The 19894-nt window shown below is 45.5% G+C and overlaps 1 protein-coding gene across 4 annotated transcripts in view; it reads left to right on the forward strand.

Annotated features, from left to right (window-relative positions):
- MTRR (5-methyltetrahydrofolate-homocysteine methyltransferase reductase) overlaps positions 1-19894 on the forward strand; it is a 233773-nt gene that overhangs the window by 79054 nt on the left and 134825 nt on the right. For all 4 annotated transcript variants that reach the window (XM_029590020.1, XM_029590021.1, XM_029590018.1 and 1 more), the window contains one exon: positions 10484-10637. In XM_029590020.1, coding sequence (XP_029445880.1) covers positions 10484-10637 — 154 coding nt within the window. The remainder of the gene's footprint in view (positions 1-10483; positions 10638-19894) is intronic.

Consider the following 19894-nt stretch of genomic DNA (forward strand, 5'->3'; position numbering starts at 1 on the left):
TGTCCTCTGGAGTCGCCGGAGTGGATTGTGGTCACTACCGATGCCAGTTTGTCCGGCTGGGGGGCCGTGTGTCTCCGAAGCTCGGCCCAGGGGCAGTGGACACAGGAACAGGCGTCCTGGTCGATCAACCACCTGGAGACCAGAGCAGTCCGTTTGGCGCTCATTCAATTTCTGCCCCTCGTCCGGCAACGGGCGGTCTGAGTTCTCTCGGACAATGCGACCACGGTAGCCTACATCAACCGACAGGGAGGCACCAAGAGCCCGGGGGTGGCCATCGAAGCGGCCCGTCTCATGGCCTGGGCGGAGCGGTTCCTCGACCGCCTGGCGGCCTCCCACATCGCAGGCATGGACAATATTCAGGCGGACTACCTGAGTCGGCAGACGCTGGACCCGGGGGAATAGGTCCTCTCCGACGAGGCAATGTCAATCATCACTCGGCGCTGGGGAACACCCGCCATGGACCTCATGGCAACGTCGGGCAACGCAAAGGCCCCGCGTTTCTACAGTCGGAGAAGAGACCACGGGGCGGAAGGAGTGGACGCCCTGGTGCTACCCTGGCCCCCTCATCTTCGGCTGTACGTCTTCCCTCCGTGGCCTCTGGTGGGCAAGGTGGTGCGGAGAATAGAAGATTATCCAGGGCAGGTCATCCTGGTGGCGCCAAAATGGCCGCGGCGCCCGTGGTTTGCGGATCTACTCAACCTGGTAGTGGACGGACCTCTGCGATTGTCACACCTTCCGCGGCTGCTCCATCAGGGTCCGGTATTTTCGGACCAGGCGGAACACTTTTGTCTCGCGGCTTGGCTTTTGAGAGGCAGAGTCTCCTGCGCAAGGGATACGCAGTAACCGTGGTAGACACTCTTCTCAAGGCACGTAAGACCTCCACTTCAGTCGCCTATGTACGGGTCTGGAAGGTGTTTGAGGTCTGGTGTGCTGGACATGGAGCCTCCGCGACCGCAGCTTCGCTACGTCAGGTCCTGGCCTTCCTCCAGGAGGGCTTGGAGAAGGGTCTCTCCTACAACTCCCTGCGTGTGCAAGTCTCTGCCCTAGCCTCCCTGGCTCGTACCACGGGAAATCCAGATCCTTCGTCTCATCCGGACGTCTCGCGCTTCCTCAAGGGAGTCAAGCACCTGCGGCCGCCGGTGCGACACCCCTATCCCTCCTGGAATCTCAACCTGGTTCTACGGATCCTTGGACAGGCTTCCTACGAACCACTGCGGCAGGCCTCCCTTAAGGACGTCACACTTAAAACGGTGTTCCTGGTTGCCATAGCCTCGGCGAGGCGCATCTTCGAGCTTCAGGCGCTCTCGTGCCGGGAACCGTTTCTACGCTTCACGGACTCGGGAGTTTCCATTCGAACGGTCCCTTCGTTCCTACCTAAAGTGGTGTCCTCCTTCCACTTGAACCAGTGGGTGGAGCTGCCGGCCTTCCCATCGGATGCGCCCCAGGCCCTCCGGCGTCTCGACGTGAAGCGCTCTCTGCTGCACTACCTGGAAGTGACCAATGAGTTCCGGGCGTCCGACCACCTCTTTGTGCTTTGGTCCGGTAACAAGAAGGGACTGCAAGAGTCTAAGACGACTATCGCAAGGTGGCTCAAGGAAGCGGTGTCCTCGGCCTACATCGGCGCCGGGAAAGCTCCCCCGGAGGGAGTCCGGGCTCATTCGTTGCGTGCCCTGGCCACGTCCCGGGCGGAGTCTCAACATGTTCCAATTCAGGAAATCTGTCGCGCGGCAACATGGAAGTCGCTGCACACCTTCTCGAAGCATTACCGGTTGCAACTGCCGGTAGGTGATTCGGGTTCCTTTGGGGACAGGGTTCTCCGAGCAGGGTCTTCAGGGACCCACCCGGTTTAGGGAAGCTTTGGTACATCCCACGGTCTGGACTGATCCTAGTACGTACATGGAAAAGAAAATTATTCCTTACCTGCTAATTTTCGTTCCTGTAGTACTTAGGATCAGTCCAGACGCCCACCCGGGTTTGCTAAGTGCTGATCAGACGCCTGCTCGTTTACGTTCTATCTCCTGTCACTCACGCTCCTACATTCTGATGTTTTTGTTGTTACTTAGTTCTTTCACAGTTCTCCTTGCAAGTTGCATTGGTTATTTGTTCATGTGGTTACAATTTGATGGTGCTTGATCCATCCTACTTTTCTGTCAAGTGTTTTTTCTCTGGGCTTTGATATTCTCGATACTGAGGATCCCTGGAGGGTGCACCTGCTTATACGTCAGCACCCTCGGAAGTTTGCTCTGACTCCATCTGCTGGACGGGGGACATAACCCACGGTCTGGACTGATCCTAAGTACTACAGGAACGAAAATTAGCAGGTAAGGAATAATTTTCTTATTCTGCTAAACACCTGACAAGTATATGAGGAAAGAGCAAGAAAAGCAGATTGATTCAGAGGTAACATAAGTGAGTGTAAAAATGTTTCTTTTAGTAAACTGGTTACATTAATTTGCTCTTGATATTTCATTAAATACCTCATATTAACCATCTTTCTCTGTATGCCCCATCTCTCATGTCCTGAACATGAATTTGATGCTACTGCAAATCTCACATCACATTACATATGATCACTAGAAATAATTTTCTTTTTGATAACTGTGGGGGTAATTTTCAAAGGGACTTCTGCGTGCATGATCCATAAATCTTTAGGAACTTGAGAGACAGAGCAGACAGGGAAAGACGGTTGTTTGGTAAATGTCAGATATTTAATGAAATGTCAAAAGCAAATGAATATAATAGGGTTTTATGCACATTAGTAGCCTTTTATAAAATTGTCTGCTCGATACGCGGGTTAACTTCATGCATATGCCATGTTTGTGCATGAGTTTATCCAAACTGAGTAGAGTAGTTCCTGGGACGGAGTTAGGGAGGGGTTGGATTTACACACACACTTTATAAAATTTGGCAGTATGCACACTAGGGGTGTGCAGAGGAAAAATTAACGTTTAGGTTTGTTAATTTGTTTCATAGGACACTTCCATTTGGTTCATTAGTTTAAAGAAAAAAAAATCTGTTCATTTTATTCATTCATTCTTTTTCCATTAAGGTTTGTGGGGGAAGCTCTACAGCCTATGTTGGGCTCCAAAGTTGGGGTTTTCTTATCAGTCCTTAAAAAAAAAAATGGTGGGTAGACATCAGAAAGGTGAAGGCATGGCAATGCATCAAGATTATGTCAACATGGCACCCAAAGTGACATGAATTCTAGCAGTGATAGTTCTCCAAGTCACTATCAGAGGATCAAAGCAGCAGCAGGAGTGGGAAGAACAGCCCAAGGCTTCAAAAGAGAACACCAGCAACAGTGGCAGTAACCCTGGAAGGCAGCAGAAGAGGCAAAGTGACATCGAGTGGCATCAAATCCCAAGGCATCATGAAGGGAGAACAAAGTAGAATAGGTGGCAGGAAAAATCCCAAGGTGATAAAGGGACAGTATAGAACAAAGAGTGGCATCAAAACACCAAGGCACCATGAGAGGTGTAATGAAGCCTCCCCCTTCCCCCCCCAATGGCAAAAAATACCTCAAAGTGTAGAGTCTAAAGAACAGCAGAGTGGCAGAAAGAACCACCAGGTGTAAAGTCTGTGTATGGAAGTAAGGCTGAATGGCAGAAAGATCTCCAAGGTGTAGCAGGAAGGGTATAGCAGCAAGGCAAAGTGGCATGGGAGATCTGTTGAAGCACTCACTACTTGTCATATTTAGTACAAGTGAATAATCTTTCATCAGTATCACTGCCTTTTTGATTACTACCCTTTCCAATGCTGCCAACCCTGCCAAGATCCCCTCTCCCTTTCTCTCTTTTCCTGACATGATAGAATTTGCTGACATGTACTGCCTACTGGAAGTTTGGATAGTATAAATGAATTTATTGATACTGTAACTTTATCCCCATTCAGAGTATCACTCATATGGAGAACTATGTTTCAGACACACATACAGTGTGTGTGTGCTGTGCTGTGTTCCAGCAGTGCTGGCTGACTGCACATACAAAAACACTTTTAAACATTAATGGACAAAAAATAAAACTGGCAGCCTGATGAGTCTTCTGCTCAGTTTGTGTGCTGGGCTCATCTCACTGTCCAGAGACAAAAAAATCACTAGTGCTGCTGCAGCTGTAATTTTCATGCTGTCTCCCACCCTAACCGTCCCCCAGTAAAGTGAACAATCAAAATTGGCAGCAGTGTAATGCCTCTCTTCTGGCACAATGAGGGATGCTACTGTAGCACAGAGAAAATTAGAAAAGAAAATTATAAAATATCCAGCTAAGTTACAAGGAATATTCAGTGGCTCGGCTATCCTGCTGAATATCTGTTCACAAATCGCTACTTTCTTAGCGGCCAGTCAGATGAATCCAGAACAAGTAGGTTTATGCTCTCCTACCAGCAGATGGAGACGGAGTAAACTGATGTCACAGTATATAACTACGTCTAGTGACATCAGTTTGCCAGTATTCTTCATCTCCAGCAGATGTACGTGCATCTCCCCACTGGGGATTGCGTCCTCCCCGTCTTCCTAAAAACCTTGTGTACACTGTACACCGATGTGATATTCCAGATCAAACACCGGTATAGAAAAACAAACAAATAAATAAACCTCACTCTCCAGGAGTGATACCATAAGATCCCTCCCACAGTTGAGAATTCCTGAGGGATTTCCATGGTGCCTCAGAAGTCTGCCTTGTTCTGGTAGCTGGTTTTTCAGCCAGTGTGGACTTAACTGCTTCAGCAGCTGAAAGGCAGCGGGTGCAGGAAGCTGAGTGCGGCAGTGACGGCAAATGCCCTCTCCCCCCACATCTGGAGATCGTCTCTGTGCTTAGCCAGGTAAGGCTGAGCTCCAGTAAGTATTTTTTAATAAAAAAAAAAAATAAGAATTTGTTGCAGAGACAGTTAAGGAGAGTTCTGCTAGGGCTTCCTTCCTCTTAGTCTTCATGCTCAGCTTGCCGTTCTGACGTTCGTCCTGCTGTGTGGGAGGTCAAGGGACAATGGGCAGCCTGGCAAATTGAGCAGCCTCCATTGGTTAGGCCCCACTCTGAGGTTTCTTAGTTGTACGCCGCAGGATAGGCCTCAGCTTTACGCACGCTTCTTAAGCTGCCCTCTACAGGATTGTCTGTTCGGCATGTGTGTCCAGTTTTTTCTGGATGCCTAATCGGGCTTTGTTGTGCATCCAGGCTCATGCTTCCTGTGTGTCCAAGTTAAGTGGGTTTTTCTGTGCGCCTATCCTTTGAGCAGCACTTATTCTACAGGCGCCTAGATATGGGATGCCTAGTGTTGTGACACCCAAGTGTCGGAATCCCAAGTGTTGGATGCCTAGAATTTTTGGATGTGCCAAAAAAAAAAAAATAGCTAGACACTCTCCTCCGGCCACCTCTCAGTGCTCTGTCAGCCATATTGTCGCCTGTTCCTAAGAAGCCTAAGCGCTTTTCCTTTTGCACTGCCTGTCATTTTAGGGCATCTCAGCAAGGAGTGCCTGCTAACTTGTGCCAGCGCTGTTTGGTAGCTCAGGGAGTATTATCCTCCTCTGTTTTCACTAAGCATGGGTCTTCCCAGCTAGCTGTAAGTCTTGGTAAAGAAAGCTCAGATGGAGCACCTGACTTTGAATCTCCCCTAATTGACTCCTCAAAAGGGGATGGTAGTTCAGTGAGTATACCCCAGTTGTTTCCTGGTTTGGATACTTCTACATTTTCCCTTTTTCAGGTGCAGTCCTAGAGTAAAGGAGCAGGTAGGGTCCTTGTCTAGACCTTTTCTTGAGTGCTCTTAGAATGACAGTGGATCCTCCTGATAGGGATCTGGATGGCACAGATGATGACACTGATTTCTGCTTCTCTGGAGGATGGTGAAATTCCTCCAGGTCTAGAAACATATAGAACTATGCTATGGTTCTTTCCTAGAAATGAACTGCCAGCTCTGATCTCCCAGTTCTTGGACATGCTTGCAATCCCTGGGACAGATTCCGTGTCTGAGCCGAAGAGAAATCCCATTTTGGTGTCCTGGCATAAAGCCTGTACCCTCTGGATCCAGTGGTAAGAGGGCGCTTATGTTTCTGAAGGTAGATGCACTTGAGTGTATAGCCTCCAAGCAGGTCACTATTCTTGTGGAAGGAGGAGCAGCCTTGAAGGATGCTCATGCTAGAATGATTGAGACTATCCTTAAGCAGGCGTGTGAAGAGGTGGCAATGTCCTTGCAGATTGCTTCTTGTTGTTCCCTCATGGCTCGCTCTTATTTACATAGTAACATAGTAATGACAGCAGAAAAAGACCAAAATGGTCCATCTAGTCTGCCCAGCAAGTTTCTCAAGGTAGTAACTGCTGCTCCGTGCCAGTTAAGCTTTATTTATTCCCATCCCCTAGCCTTTAGGGATCCACAGTGTTTATCCCATGCCCCTTTGAAATCCTTCACAGTTTTAGTCTTCAATTCCTTCGGAAGGGTATTCCATGCATCCACCACCCTCTCAGTGAAGAAATGTGTTTCTCTCCCAGGAGGTTGATGACTCTGGGATGAATTCCAGGGCAGTTATGGTCCCAGCCTTCTTGGCTGATTTAGGCTGTGATTTGGTCTGCATCTCCACCAGAGGGATGGCTTTGATAATAGCGGCTAGGCTCCAGTTATGGTTGAGAAATTGGTGAGCTAATGTGATCTCCAAGGCTAACCTCACCAAGTTGCCTTTGCCTTTATTTGGGAGCGAGCTGGAGAAACTGGCTAATAAGTGGGGCAAATTTCTGGTTCGTTTACTGGAGGATAAGAAGCAGACGCAGTGCCCCTTTAGCACAAAGGGGTCGTGCTAGATGATCCAGATGTTCTCATTGCTATAGAGGAGCGACCTTTCAGAAGACTCGGCCTTTCGGTAGGTCTTGGTGTTTACATTCCAGACAGCCCAGAAGAGGCACAGGCTCAGGTAGTGGAACCCCCTGAGCCTCCCAGTGAAGGTTTGCCGACTCACTCCCAGGAGCAGGAGATAGGGGGATGCCTCTCTATTATTAGCGATGGGTCAAAATCACATCTGATTAGTGGGTCCTGGAAGTGATGCAAGATGGATATGCGATGAGGTTTCGCAGTATTCCTCTGGACGTATTCATGGAGTCACCCTGCCACTCCCTGCAGGAGAAGCAGGCGGTAGAGAGTGCATAGTCAAGGCTTCTCAGTCTGAGGGCTGTGGTCCCAGTGTCTGCGTCTCAAGAAAATACAGGGCGATATTCCATTTATTTCACTGTGCCAAAGAAGGAGAGCTCCTTTCATATCATCCTGAATCATTTCTCCAGGTGACTCCAGGGACGGTACAATTGTGTACTGTTCCTTTTTTACAGAAGGTGGTCACTGAGTTTCTCTTGAATCAGTCCATCTCCCTGCCATCTTTAGACAGAGAACGAGATGTAGCGGAGTATTGTTTGGATATTGAGAAGACATATTGTCAGTTATCTCAAGGTTACGGAACCCTTGCAGCAGTCTGACAGTTTGTTTGTCCTTCACAGCGATACTAAACAGGGAGAGCCAGTCCCGCAGGCTACTGTCGCTCGCTAGATTAAGGAGATAGTTACAGCTGCATATGTGAATTCCGGGAAGCCGATAGCTAGTCAAATTGGGGCTCCTTCCACTAGGGCTCAGCAATGTCATGGGTAGAAGTTAGTTGTTGTCCCCCGTTGACATTTGCTGAGCTGTGATGCGATCCTTTTTACATAACTTTTCCAGGTATTATCGACTGGATGATAAGCCTAGGAGGACGCAGCCTTTGCACTTGCTGTTTTGTCTGGACTGCGGGCAGCCTCCCGCTCTATGAGAAAGAAGCTTGGGTATATCCCACTTGTTCTGGATTCATCTGACTGGACGGCAAGAAATGAGAAATTACTACTTACCTGATAATTTCCTTTTCATTAGGACAGGCAGAGGAATCCATTTTTTTGCTAGCCTGTCCACAGTTGCTTTTGAAGAGAATACTGGCAGGCTGATGTCTCTAGAAGTGATTATATATTGTGACGTCAGTTTACTCCGTCTCCATCTGCTGGTAGGGGAGCATAAACCCACTTGTTCTGGATTCATCTGACTGTCCTAAATAAAAGGAAACTATCATATAAGTAGTAATTTCTCATTAGCGGGTCTATGGCTGGTCTAACTTATCCAATTAACTATAACCAGATAAGAGCAAATATTGCAATTTATCTGGTTAAGTTAACTGGATAAGTAGCACCGCCCATTGCCCGCCTACTTTTTAAGCAGCCAAACAATAGCTGGATAAGTGTCTTATCCGACTATCTAGTGGCCACTGAATAAATCTGGATATTCAGTGGCTGAAACATTTTCGCATACCAAATATGAGGCATAATTTGTGTTGAATTACTTTGGTGGGATGATTTTAAAAGCATAAGTCCACTTTGAAAATTGGTGTGACTTACACGTGTTTCTGCTGACTTTCTTATGCAAACTATTGGAAAGTTACCCTCCTTATGAGCAAGGTTTGTCACATCATTTGCATTTGGAAAGCTTTCATCGTAAGAAGTATTTTGTTTGCTATAATAAAGCTTCAGTCTGTTTCCTAAATACGTGTAAATCATCCCTCTCTTACAATGGCAGCCAACATCAGTTTTTGTATAACATAAGAACTTGAGCTTCTGGGAAGATTCACTGCCTAGGGTTGGAAAATTCAGTGTTGCAGTTTGTGAAATTATTCTATAAATATGTATATGTTTATGTAAATTTGCATATGTCTATACATTACTTAATATTTTTCAAAGTTATTTATGCACATAAAACATGCTTTTGTATGTAAATGCTATAAAATGTAATGTTCTAGGAGAGTAGAGTTGGGGAGGTATACTTAGGTACACAGATACTTTAGATTTTAAAATGTGTGCATTTAAATTTGCTTGCACAAATTGTACTTTTCAAAAAACAAGTGTAACTTTGTGTTTACTCTTAAGGGATAATTTTTCCAAGCGAGCTTCGCACATTTCACTTTGAAAATTGGCAAGCTTATGTGTTTTGGCAGTGCATAACTTACATGGGTTGTTATAAAATTAACCTCCCTATGACCATAAATAACATTTTTAGTTAAAATATTTCAAGTTTTAAATGTTTTACTTTAAAAGCTTTCAAAATTTTACTGTATATAGTATATGAAACATTTTTCCTTCATTTTAGTTCAATTACATTCATCCTTTTTTCTTTTACTCTTCATTTTAATTATACATTGAGTTTTAAAAAACATAAATCAAGTAAAACTTTAAAAATCTTACAATGATCATTTGAAGATTAACAAGCAAAGAAAAGGCAAAAGAAAGAAAACCAGAAAACTTGAACACTGCACTTTTAAACCACAGTTAGGAGAAACAATTATAAACAAAGAAAAGAAGAAAAATCGCTATCCATTATAGTCTCTTTGCCTAAGTTCCACCCATCCTAAGATATACAGTAGCTGCTCTGTTCCTTATAAAACCCTCTAACTGATCTGAATCATAGAAGACAAATCTTGCATCCACTAACTTAACACAACACGTGCAAGGAAACTGCAAAATACAACTGGCTCCCAAAGCAAGTATCCAGGGCTTCAACTGAAGAAAAAGCCTACACCTATTCTGCATCATTTTGGATACATCAGGAAACAATGCTATTTTATTACCAAGAAACATCTTCTCCTTATCCCAAACAAACAATTTAAGCATCAGTTCTTTATCACATTCTTGGCCATAAGTAAGTCAATGTTGCCCCTGTTGAACTCTTCATAGAGGGCTTAGGTAAAATGGGTAATGGTTCAATCGTACCTGATGCAGCAGAAGATGCATCAGGAATTTTAGATGAATATACCTGCAATCTATCTACCTGTAGATAAAATACCTTCAAAATAGTAGGCACCTCCTGGATGGGAAAGGTTTTAAAAATTCTAAATAGAACCTTTTTAGTATACCTACAGGAGAAATAGTTGAACAAAATCTCAGATTAAACCTTCTAGTAAAATTCTCTCTAAATTCCAGTTTACGATGCAGCTGTTCATTATCATGTATTAATTCAAATCTGTTTTATTATTAAAACACAATATTTGATACATTCCAACAGCATGCGTGACACTTTGCAACTCTACACATAAAGAGCAGTTACCTTTACTCCGGGTAAGGTTATGTGCGTGACTTATCTAGGTAAGTCTAGCTAAACGTCCAGATAAAATTATGTACATAACTTCATCCCAGATAACTTACCCGCTCACCAACTGTCTGAATACTAAACTCATTGTAATAAAAGTGCAGTTCAAGCCAGCACAAACCCTGTCCCAATTCAGCGTGATGCTAAATGGGCTTGCACCACTTGATGCTTATAGGGGTGGGGCAGAGACATTTGCGTCAGGACAATGCAGTGCGGACCCATTTGCAGTAGCTTAAAACACTTGGTGCTTTGTCCTGTCTGCGTCATTGTGGCTGTGATGCATGTACAAGCAGAACCTGAGAAGGGCGCAAAGTTCCTTGATAGGAGCTGCTAGTAGTTTTCACTGGATTGATCTGTTTTACAGAACACTACTTTCACGTATCAGCCTGGCGATTCATTCTGCATAGTATGTCCCAACTATGCCAGTGAGGTAGAAGAACTCCTTCACTGTCTGCAGATCTTGGAGAAGAAAGACCATTCTGTCTGCTTGGGAGTTAAACCAGGCACGAGAAAAAGAGGTAATGGTTATTACTGAGCTGACCTTGGGTAGCACTGAGCATTTATAGCCGTGTATTATGCCTGTTGTCCTAACAATTTGTTTCAGCTCAGTCGAGTTGAACAATGCGAGATGATTTCTGCAGCCCATACAATGGTGCTGAGTGCTGGAAACTGAGAGGCAGGAACTATTGGTAGTAGTATTCTGCCACACTTATACATGTGCTAGCAAAAGTTATTATGCTCATTCCATAGCACTACAATAGATAATTTATTAGTAAATTCTGTGTAAGTTGTGATATTCATTCACATGATATTTCTTCCAACTAGGTCCATTTTATGCTTCCTGAATTTGTAGGAGAGGGTTAGAGTCCTAGACTTTGACAGCCTCCTAAATTTCTGAAAAATTAGTTTAGTAGTTTGAGATCAATAAGGGTGAAAAGAAAGGTAAAGTGCACTGCTTCAGAACATTCTCCCTTTCTTTTATCTTTGACTAGCTCAAAAAATGTTGCAATTGTAAGCCAAAATTTGAGAGGGATTAATTAATTGCAAGTATATTTTGAATTTTTAAATTGAAATGATTGGGAGTTTGTGAGTAATTTGAATGCAAAATTATTGTTCTGTACATGGTAAAGAAACACATTCAACAACAATCTGATGGCAGTTCATGTGCAACAAAAAAAATTCCTTCATACTGTTTGACTTTATTTATTTAAGATTTTTATATACTGCACCCTAGATACATTGTTGATCGGGGCGGTTTACAATATAACATTCACAATGTTAGGCACTGAAACTACTTAGGACAATTAAAAAATAATAAAATCACCAAATAGTATAACAACTTAAAATATGCAATGAAAAATTTACAAAAAAGTTAAAAAAAAAAAAAAATCATTTACATCCGGACTTGCCTCAGTATATTAATCTATGTTGACAGAATCCTTTTTTATCTTGTTACCAAAAGCTTTTTTAAAGAGGTGTGTTTTTGAACTCTTTAATATTAGACATTAAGCGGGGAAAGTCAGGTAAAGCATTCCAGAGTGTGGAAAGTTTCAGAACTGTGTTTTTTGTGGGATGGTAATGCCATGGAAATGGACCACGGCAGTAGGCAGCCCTTTCTTTTTCAAGTCTGAGCAAGCTGAAGGGCTGAGACCGAGTTTCAACCACTCAGCTCCTCCAGATCAGAGGAGGGCTTCTGCCCCACAGTAGAAACGACTACATAACTGTGCTTTCCCTATCAGCATGTTCTTTTAAATTGACTTTTAATTGTAACATCCTATTTTATTTTAGCAGTATAGCAGCATCATGAAAAGTAATCTCACCAGTCCGGCCAGTCCAGGAAGCATGGTGCAGCATGGCGTTAGCCTTTGCTTCTCTGGTTTTGGAAAAGTTGAAGTTTAACTCTTTCACACCTTAGCTTCTCTAGTCATGCTGCCAAGTAATATATAGCCTTCCACCTCGACCCTACTGGCATAACCCACGCAGCCTGTCAGAAAGACTCAGCTATATGCCTTGCCTGCATTTCTGTTAGGACTTTTACATTGCTGACTTTGTCAAAATGGCATTCCTTTTCTCTTTAACTACACTGACCAAGCTAATGGAGGAATGTATATATTTTGGGGGTAATTTTGTAACTGCTTGCACTGGTGCAGTCTACAGAGGTCCCTTTTGAAAATTACCTAGGAAAATTAAATTACTCGCACACATTCACACCTTTTAATTTCTGCGGGTGAATTTGTCTGAGAAAAATTCCACACATACTTAGAAAATTCAAAACTGTGTGCCTAAGTGTAAATCCCTGCCTAACCCTGTCTTCAAGAGCTCTTCCTGTTATTGTAGGTAAAGTCACATGTGCAGTGTTGCTGAGTACATAAGTTTTTCTGCACACAGGGAGGGCATTGTCCTAAAACCCATTTCTATGGATAAAGCACTGTTTACCATGGAAGTAACTTTCAGAATTACCCATCCGTCCTGGCACTTTGCCAAACCAGAGCTTTCTTCTCCCTTTTGCCATCAGCTGACACAGCATTTCTTCACTTGTCCTAGCTCTGGGCCCACTCCCTGTGACCTCAAGATAGTAATTAATTAATTGGTTTGATTTAGAGTCCACTTTTTGGCGCTTCAGGGTGGATTACATTCAAGTACTTTATTTACTTGAGCAATCTGGAAAATGTGCGCATGTCTCTTTTAAAATAGCAACTTATACGTGCAAGTGTTGGTCCCTCTCTAGAATGCCCCTAGTCCGGCCCTTATTGACACACACACATGTGAAAATGCATGCATGTTTTCAACATCTATAAAATATGGAATACGCAAATTGAGACTACTAAACCTGCCTTCAGTTTGTCTTGAAAAGTATTGTAACAAAATTTACTTGCCAGTCTTTGATAAATGCATGCCACCTGGCTGATAAAACCCTGCATAGTCCTAGGTTATCAATTTGTGTTTCACTGCCAGTCTTTCTATAGTGGTAACAAATTTGGAAATGTTTAGATTTCCTCTTTTCCTCCTTGACGTCAAGTCCTTCCTAGCCATGCCACTTCTCCTCTATATCCTTGTAGATTATATTTGACCGCATGATTTTCAATTTAGCGCAGGTAGTTTCTTTATTTCCTATGTCCTCTTTCATCATCAGTATGAGCTTGGCACACTTACAGGCTGAAATGCCATTGTCTTCTAAATGAGTCCCAATATAGCAGGGCTTGGCTGCTGTTTCTTGTTGGATCAAAGTTGGTATTGGCTATTCTCACAGGACAAGCAGGATGGTAGTCCTCACATATGGGTGACATCACAGGATGGAGCCCAATCACGGAACACTTCTGTCAAAGTTTCCAGAACTTTGACTGGCCCCTACTGGGCATGCCAGCAGGGGTCCCCCTTCAGTCTTCTTTTTTCCGCGCAGCAGTAGCCATGCGGTTAAGGAGCTCTGTAGAGATTCCTGACAGGAATTTTCCTCACGGAATTACTAAAATTTAATTTTATTTATTTATTTTTATTTATTTATTTAAGTTTTTTATATACCAACATTCAAGACGATAGTCCCATCATGCTGGTTCACAAGAAACAGGAGTGCAAATTATAATAAACTTAACAACGTGAACAATAGTGCAGACCGTCCGGCATCGATGACTTCTCAGCCTTTGTCACCCTCTATTCCCCCTCAGGACCGAGGGGATCGTAGAGATAAACATCGCCACCAGCATCGAAAGTCTCGGACCATTGAGGGAACAAAATCATCGACCTCGCCGCTGTCGAAGACACCCCGTCCAGAAAAGGCACCGACCTTTTCGGGGACCGGGTCTCCGAGGCAACCCTCACCTGACAGGGTACCTGGAGCTGCGACTCCGCCTTTAACAGTGGTCCCTCCGGCTATGCCTCTGCCTCCTTCTTCTGTTCCGGAGCTGGGGCTGCTTGCTCCAGGTCTCTGAGAAGAACTAGACCGGATAGTTCAGGAGGCCATCGACAAGGCGATGCATCGACTCCAGGTTCCTCTGGCACCGACACCAGTACCGATTGCGGAACCGACCACTGACCTGATTCCAGCAGCGTTGGCACCGCTGCTCTTGAGGATGGAAGTGCTTATGGCTGCTGTTCCACCGATGGACCCCGGGTCACCGATGGCTCTGGTGCCCTCCCCGCTTGCGTTGTCATCGGGAGGAGAAACACCGATCCGCATCCCTCCTTCGGGAGTTCTGCCAATGCCGATATGTCTGTCAGTGCCGCTGATCCACCCATCTGTGCCGACGCGTCCATCGGCACCATCGAGCCATCCATCGATGCTCTTGATGCCTGCACCGGTGCCTTTGATGCCTTCATCGATGCCTCCAGTTATTCCTTTGAGTCTTTTGGAGCCTTGACCAGGACCTTTAGGGATCCCACCACCCCATCCTCCTCTAGTCCCTAGAGGAGCAGGTGCTGATCCATACGACACCTGGACTGATGATTCTTCACCAGACACCAATGATTTGCCTTCACCACCTTCACCTACTGAAAGTAGAAAGTGTTCTTCTCCAGAGAACCTTTCCTTCATAAATTTTGTGAAGCAGATGTCTGAATTGGTACCCTTCCAATTGCAGACTGAACAAGATGACAGGCATCAAATGATGGAGCTGTTACAATTCCTGGATGCTCCCAAGGAAATAACCTCCATCCCTATTCACCAGGTTCTTCTAGATCTCCTCAAAAAGAACTGGGAACATCCTGTCTCTGTGGCTCCAGTCCACAGGAAAGCGGACACCACCTATCTCTTTCAGTCAGCTCCAGGTGTTTGCAAACCTCAATTGGATCACCAATCTGTGGTTGTCGAATCTGCCCAGAAAATAGCAAGGAGAGCAAAACCTCACACTTCCTTTCCCCCAGGCAAGGAACAGAAATTTCTAGATGCCATTGTTCACCGTGTCTTCCAGGGATCAATGCTCATCTCCAGAATTGCCTCTTATCAGCTCTATATGACCCAATATATTAGGGTCTTATTTAAGCAGATACAAGACTTAACACACTCACTGCCTCAGCAATTTCAAGATCAACTCCAAACCCTAGTGAACAAGGGTTTTGAGGCAGGCAAGCATGAGATACGATCATCTTATGATACCCTGGTTGCAGTGTCAAAGGTATCTGCAGCTGCTAACTCGGCAAGACGATGGGCCTGGCTCAAGTCTTCCGACCTTCGCCCTGAAGTTCAGGACAGATTGTCTGACCGCCACTGTGTAGGAGACAATCTGTTTGGCGAGCAGATTCAACGGACCGTGGCAGAACTAAAGGACCATCATGAGACCCTGAGACAGCTCTTTCTCATGCCTTCCGAATACTCTTCAAAACAGCCTTTTAGGAAAGACTCTAAGAAGTCATTCTTCCGCCCGAAGAAGTCCTACCCGCCACCAACTAGAACCCGTTCTACGAGACCGTTTCAGAAAACCCGGTCTCGTCAGACACGGAAATAAAAACCGCAAACAGCCCCTCAGCCGGGCCCTGCTTCTGGTTTTTGACTCTTACATAGAGAGCAGCAGCCAGCTTCCATTGCCCCACATACCAGTGGGAGGTTGATTGTGCCATTTAAACAACAGGTGGCACTCAATCACCTCAGACCAGTGGGTCCTAATGATAATTGCTCAAGGTTATCTTCTGAACTTTCTCTCCATTCCACAGGACTCCCCACCTCTACCGACGTGGAGAACATCTGACCACTCACTGCTCCTGGAGCAGGAGGTCTCCCTCCTCATCCAGTCCAGAGCAATAGAATCAGTGCCATACTCACAACAAGGCCTAGGGTTCTATTCCTGGTACTTTCTAATCCCCAAAAAATCGGGAGGCGTTCGTCCAATTCTGGATCTATGTGCCCTCAACAAGTACCTCCAGCGAGAGACGTTCAAAATGGTAACCTTGGGCTCTCTTCTTCCTCTTCTACAAAGAGGAGACTGGCACTGCTCTCTAGACCTCCAGGACGCATACACTCATATCGCGATAATTCCATCTCATCGCAAATACCTGAGGTTTCTAGTAGGCCCCAAGCACTATTAGTACCGGGTGCTTCCATTCGGCCTTGCGTCTGCACCACGTGTCTTCACAAAATGCCTCATTGTAGATGCAGCCTTTCTCAGAACTCAAGGTGTTCATGTCTACCCCTATCTAGATGATTGGTTAATCAGGGCTCCCACTCAGCAAGATGCTTTGTCATCCCTACGTCTTACTTTACACACTCTAATTTCACTCGGATTTCTCGTCAACTACAACAAATCCTACTTGGTCCCATCTCAAACCTTATCATTCATTGGGGCAGACTTGGACACCTTGCAGGCAAAGGCTTTTCTGCCTCGACAGAGAGCTCTCACTCTCGTGTCTCTTGCACACTCAACACTCCACGACTGCACACCGCTTTCTCATCCTCCTGGGACACATGGCATCCTCAGTTCAGGTCACCCCAATGGCCCGCTTGGCCATGAGAGTCATGCAGTGGACTCTAAGGTCACAATGGTCTCAATCCATTCAGCCCCTGTCAACCATTGTCCACGGAACCGACTCACTCAGTCAGTCTCTCGCCTGGTGGAGAAATCAGATCAATCTCCTCCAGAGCTTGCCCTTCCAGGCTCCAGACCCTCAAAAGACTCTCACCACCAATGCTTCCAACCTCGCTGGGTAGCCCACGTGGCCGATCTGCAGACACAAGAATCTTGGCCTCCAGAGGAAGCCAAACACCAAATAAATTTCCTTGAGTTGCGAGCATTCAGATATGCTCTCGGGGTATTTCAGGATCGCCTCTCCAATCAAGTCATCCTGATCCAGACAGACAACCAGGTGGCCATGTGGTACATCAACAAACAGGGAGGGACAGGCTCCTACCTTCTGTGTCAGGAAGCTGCACAGGTATGGGCGGAGGCCCTCTCCCACTTGATGTACCTCAGAGCCACCTACTTGCCAGGAGTGGACAATGTGTTGGCAGACAAGCTGAGTCGCACCTTTCAACCGCACGAGTGGTCTCTCAACCCCTCAGTAGCGAACTCGATCTTCCATCAATGAGGTTATCCTCAAATAGACCTCTTTGCGTCACCTCAAAATTGCAAAGTAGACAACCTCTGCTTTCTCACTCGCAGCCAACACTATCAGCCAAGAGACGCGTTCTCCCTATATTGGGCAACCGGTCTCCTATACGCATTCCCTCCACTTCCACTTCTCTCAAAGACTCTCGTGAAGTTATGTCAGGACAAGGGAACTATGATCCTGATAGCACCTCATTGGCCGCGCCAAGTGTGGTTTCCAATACTTCAGGATCTCTCCATTCGCAGGCACATTCCCTTGGGAAAGGACCCGCTTCTAATCACTCAAAACGACGGGTGCCTCTGCCACCCCAATCTTCAAGCCTTGTCCCTGACGGCATGTATGTTGAAAGGGTAATCCTTCAGCGACTTAACCTTTCTGAACCAGTTTCCCGTGTTCTGATTGCTTCACGGAAGCCTTTCACGAGAAAATCGTATTCTTACGAATGGAACAGTTTTACGTCATGGTGCTCTTCTCAATCCCTTGACCCCTTTACCTGTCCAATCACGAAGTTTCTGGACTATCTCTGGCACTTGTCAGAGTCAGGTCTAAAAACTTCCTCCATCTGAATGCATGTCAGTGCGGTTGCCACCTTCCATGAAGGTATTGAGGATGTTCCTATTTCAGTACAACCCCTTGTAACACATTTTTTGAAGGGCTTGCTTCACCTCATGCCTTCTCTGCATCCTCCGGCCCCTTCTTGGGACCTCAACCTAGTTTTGGGTCGGCTCATGAAACCACCATTCGAGCCTCTTCAATCCTGTGACCTTCGATATCTCACATGGAAAGTGATTTTCCTTTTGGCAATCACTTCCACTCGCAGAGTTAGTGAATTACATGCTCTAGTTACTTACTCGCTTTACACTAACCTTCTGCAGGACCAGGCAGTACTTCACATTCACCCTAAATTCTTACCTAAGGTAGTTTCGGAGTTTCATCTCAATCAATCCATTATACTACCTACCTTTTTTCCCAGGCCCCATTCCAATCCAGGAGAGCAGGCTCTGCATACCCTTGACTACAAATGGGCTCTAGCGTTCTACCTAGACCGTACAGCTGCCCACAGGAAAAGCACTCAGTTGTTTCTCTCTTTCCATCCTAATCAAATTGGGACACCCTGTGGGTAAGCAGACTCTCTCCTCCTGGTTAGCGGTCTGCATATCCTTTTGCTATCAGCAAGCAGGCATTCCACTTCAAGACCGTGTTAAAGCACACACTGTGAGGGCCATGGCGACTTCAGTAGCACACCTGCGATCGGTGCTGCTTCCTGACATTTGCAGAGCTGCCACCTGGAGTTCTCTCCATACCTTTGCAGCCCACTATTGCTTGGACAAAGCCAGAAGACAAGATTCCATCTTCGACCAGTCTGTCTTGCTCAACCTGTTTACAACGTGACGTACCAACACCCTTCCGCCTGCCCATTAGGGTTCACGATGCCCTCGGCCAAATTTCATCCCAGGCCTAGTGCCTTGCATGCCTAGGTACATTTGGTGCATACTTGGACATCCTCAGCTCGGTACTCACCCATATGTGAGGACTACCATCCTGCTTGTCCTGTGAGAAAGCAAATGTTGCTTACCTGTAACAGGTGTTCTCACAGGACAGCAGGATGTTAGTCCTCACGAAACCCACCCGCCGCCCCGTGGTGTTGGGTTCGTAATGTTTTCTTATTTTATTTTCGGCACTACCTGTAGCTTTTTAACAAGACTGAAAGGGGACCCCTGCTGGCTGCAGGGGTTAGTGCCTTGCTGGGCATGCCCAGTAGGGGCCAGTCAAAGTTCTGGAAACTTTGACAGAAGTGTTCCGTGATTGGGCTCCATCCTGTGATGTCACCGATATGTGAGGACTAACATCCTGCTGTCCTGTGAGAACACCTGTTACAGGAAGCAATATTTGCTATCCCACTTCATTCCTCAGGTTTCTATCCATTGAATTCTAATTCTCTGCAGCAGTAGAGCAAATTGTTCACCCCTCTACCGTCTGAATACTCACTTTCTACCTCAAAAGATGCATGAGTGGTAACATACACAAACTATCTGTTGGTTTGGGAAAATAACATGACTTAAAATTCTATATACATGCAAACTTTACTTATTCACCCGTATCCCGTGTCCCTCTTTTCTCCATTTTTGCCACTTATTGGTTGTTTGGAAAGCTAGCTGCCACCATTGTTTGCTGACTGATATAGCACTTAAATATGTTGGAATGCCAACCTCTTGATCCTACACACCAATACTTCCATGGATCCTGCCAGCAGGGCAGCCCCAATCCAAAATGTGTGAGTACCAAATGCTTTTGCACTGAAACCAAAGATGCACAGACCCAGAACCCACCGCCCCAGAAAAGTTCAGAAAAATGTTTTTTGTTTCTGTTTCCCCACGAACAGATACATTTTAAATGGAACGCGTGTATTGCAGCACGAGCAAAAATATGCCTCATTTTATAAAGTACACACATAGCATATAAAATACTGTTGCCTTGCAAACTTCTACAGCCTTTACACATGTATCTTGCGCACGAAAGAGAGAGAGACAGAGCGCCTCTATAGTCAGTCTGACACTTTATATGTACGTACCACTCTAGAAGAGCACTTTGAATCGGGGTGAGTTTTTGGGAGGTGGGTTGGGGGTGGGGGGGAGGGGTTGTTACAGACACATTCAGAGGTATTCATAGTAAAATTGACATCCGGCTATCTTTAAGATATCCAGCTATATCGAATAGTGCAGTAAAGAATTATAGCCCATAT

Source organism: Rhinatrema bivittatum, chromosome 2 (genome assembly GCF_901001135.1).
Source record: "Rhinatrema bivittatum chromosome 2, aRhiBiv1.1, whole genome shotgun sequence".
Classification (NCBI taxonomy): Eukaryota; Metazoa; Chordata; class Amphibia; order Gymnophiona; family Rhinatrematidae; genus Rhinatrema; species Rhinatrema bivittatum.